Here is a 3,310-nt window from a genome sequence, read left to right on the forward strand (position 1 = left end):
ATGCTTGAATTCAGAACTGATAAACTCACCCCCTAAGTTTGATCTTAAAGTGCCAATCTTGTGTCCAGAAAGATTCTCAACAAGAGCTAGAAATTGCACAAAAATGTGAAACACATATGAATTATGTTTGAGAGGATACAGCCAAGTATATTTGGTAAAATCATCTACAAATATGACATAAAAATGATAGCCACTAACAAGCATACTGGAGATGGCCCCCAAACATCGCATGAACTAATTCTAGAGACCTAGAAGTAGTACAGAGAAACTTGGCACATTTTCCTAAAACACAATTTGAGCAAAAAAATTGTTGAACAGTATTAAAAATAGGCAGTGTAGACTTTGATAGCAGTGACCAAAAAGTCTTGGATGTTGGATGTCTCAAACGTTGATGCCAAACATAAGATGAGGTCCTTATTGCAGAATGAGCATGAATCTTCGTTGCCGTAGAAAAAGAAGCATAAAATGGATAGAGACCATAGCTAACAGGAGCTCTAAAAAGCATCATCCATGTAGTAAGATCCTTGACATTGAAGTCAAAGGGATTGAGGGTTGATGAACACCAATTATCACGCAAAAGCATATTGGCAGAAAGAAAATCATGCTTCAATTGTGGAACATGTAACACATTCTTTAATTGAAAATTTGCAGAGGGTAGAACCAGTACGGAGAATTGGCAAACCTTGGCCATCTCCAATATAGACTTTATTTGGACCAGTATAGGGTTGCGGATTCTGAAGGTTTTGAATATTGTTGGTCATATGAAAGCTTGTTCCAGAATCAAGTAGCCATGGTGGAGGAGAAAAAGTGTTGCAAAATGCATATATCGCAAGTTTAGCTGGCAGAACACGCCCTTGAAAATTTGGATTCAAGCGGTTGGAACAATCAATAGCAAGATGTCCAGTGTCCTCACAAATTTGACATTGAGTTACTACAGAGTTGAAAGATATGAAGCCACGATTTCCACCTCGATTTCCACCACAGTTGGTTGAGGCATTATTGTACCGATTGTATCGATTACGGTTGTTGTAGTTCCTTTCAGAGTTGTTCCTCTGAAAATTACCTTGATTATTGTTATTGTAAGAATTCTGAGAAGCATTAGACTGAGCATTGTATGCTTGAGGCTATTGAGGTGTAGGAAGTAAAGAATGAGCATTTAAAGCTACTGAAATAGAGGTAAAGGCCTGATACGGTTCAGAGAAACCTTGAGTTTGCTTTCAGCGAGCAAGAGCCATTTTTTTGGTAAGAAGAAATCCATGTAAATCATCAATAGTAGTATCAGCAAGATGAAATTGAATTGAATCCATGAAGGAATCATATTCATCAGGCAATCCATTAAGAATGAGGTGAATGAGATCTGAATTATCAACTGGTGCACCGGCAGCAGTGAGAGCATCCGTAATTTCTTTGATGCATTGCAAATATTCAAAGATGGTGGAAGTTCCTTTTGACATCGATTGCAAATTTGATCTCAACTAATGAATGTGAGAATGAGAGACTCCACCAAATCGTTATTCAAGATTTTGCGAAAGTTCACGCGCTGATTGAACACCAATAGTAAAGGGAATCAAATCCTCAGAGAAAGTGGAATTGATCCAAATGATGATGTTTTGATCCTTTTCATACCAAATCTCAAAGGCTGGATTCGGAATCGAGGACAGATTTCCAGAAATATCAGCAAGAAATTGAGGCGGTGGCGGTTCAGATCCATCAACGATGCCAATGAGCTTATAACGGCGGAAGATCGGCTCAAACAGAGAACGCCAAACAAGGTAATTATGACGCTTGAGTTTTGTTTGAATCATACTCCCGATGTTTTGGATCGTGATGGAGTTGATTGAAGCTTGAAATGAGGAGTTAGGGTTTGTGTTCATCAGAGAAGGATTGAGATTAGTAGGCAGCGAAGAAGAAGGATTCGCAATCACCGGAGAAGAAGCAACATGTACAGCCACTAAAGATGAAGAATTAGAAGAATTTGCTGCCATTGATGAACAAGATTGAAGGTTTGCAGACGGAAGCTATGGTGTTTGGTAGGTAGGAAAATAAGCAAGAAAATAGCCAAAGAGGATTGGAGTCGGTGGACTTAGGCGAGAGATACCATATTGAGAAATGATTTCATTTGATTGATTGAAATTATAATTAGTTATACTGAGGTATATATATATAACCTAGATTTACACAGGCAAAGAAAATAGTTACAGTGGTCACTATTCTAACAACTAACCAACTTTTACTAAAGCTAGCTTTTACTAGATTCTTTTACAACAGTAACTTGTTCTTCACTGCTACTTCAACTAGGGAACACTTGCGTGGAGCTGGGAGACTGGGTTTTGGGGAGAAATGCTGGGTGTGCAAGTGCCGCCACTCAGAAGATGCAGGTCAGCGTCTGAACGTCGTTGTCGTCAGATCCGACTCCTCATCTGGCAAAATCACCTCCAGGAGCTACAAGTTCATCGACAAAATCACCTCCGGCAAAATCGCTCAGCCGTCGAGCCAGTACTCACGGCTACTGCAGTTTCTGCCGAGGAACTTCGTTGGCAGCTCGGAGGACGTGAAGCATTTTGTTCGGGTCACGTGCAACATGACAAAGAGATTGTTGAGGAGCACAGATCTCTTCGTGCCTCCCGTCCAGGTAAAATGGGAGCCCATTGATATGACGGAGAAGAAGGTCGAATGATGATGAGAAGCGAAATAGACCAAATAAACGGCAAGACTTTACGTCAGGGTTAAAATTAAAAGCTCAATAATTTATATTCCTTGGGCTAGTCTTATTGGTCTAATTTGATGTTGAGCTTTATCCTAACCATTAAATAAAATCAAGTATTAAAGTTTTAAAGCTCTTTTCATTAGTTTTTCTTTATTTATTTGGTTTGATTTGTGCGTTTTTTTAATTTTGGTTGGATTTTGAATTTCAATTTTGTTTACACATTTGTCAAATACATTTAAAAGATTTTTTGGCACACAAAACGGCTCTGATAAATAACCATGTACAGCCAAGTTATAACCATGTAGTGACTTAACTGTATATTATCGGATATTTTTCCGCTTAAGCCACAACTTTTAATTTGACTGCCATAAGCAAATACACCAACTTTTGTGAAAGATTATTGATCAATCCTGTCAATTGATTGAACTCACTAGGAAATACTGTTGATTAATAGAGTGTGTTCATAAATAATGAAAATCATAAGCATGCAGCCATAAACTTAAACTAAACCTAAAACTTAAACTGAACTTAATTATTGGAATTTCTTTTTGGGGTACTGGGATCAATAGAAAAAATTGTGGAGAAATGAATAGAGTTGTTGGG

General features: G+C 38.2%; 1 protein-coding gene across 1 annotated transcript; it reads left to right on the forward strand.

Annotated features, from left to right (window-relative positions):
- Positions 1–1,987: 1,987 nt before the first annotated feature.
- Positions 1,988–2,677, forward strand: LOC137725574 (uncharacterized). The gene is made up of 3 exons (XM_068464306.1): positions 1,988–2,030; positions 2,144–2,153; positions 2,269–2,677. The coding sequence occupies exons 1-3, from the start codon at positions 1,988–1,990 to the stop codon at positions 2,675–2,677; spliced, it is 462 nt and encodes a 153-aa protein (XP_068320407.1).
- The last annotated feature ends 633 nt before the right edge of the window (positions 2,678–3,310 follow it).

The sequence above is a fragment of the Pyrus communis genome, chromosome 1 (genome assembly GCF_963583255.1).
Source record: "Pyrus communis chromosome 1, drPyrComm1.1, whole genome shotgun sequence".
NCBI lineage: Eukaryota > Viridiplantae > Streptophyta > Magnoliopsida > Rosales > Rosaceae > Pyrus > Pyrus communis.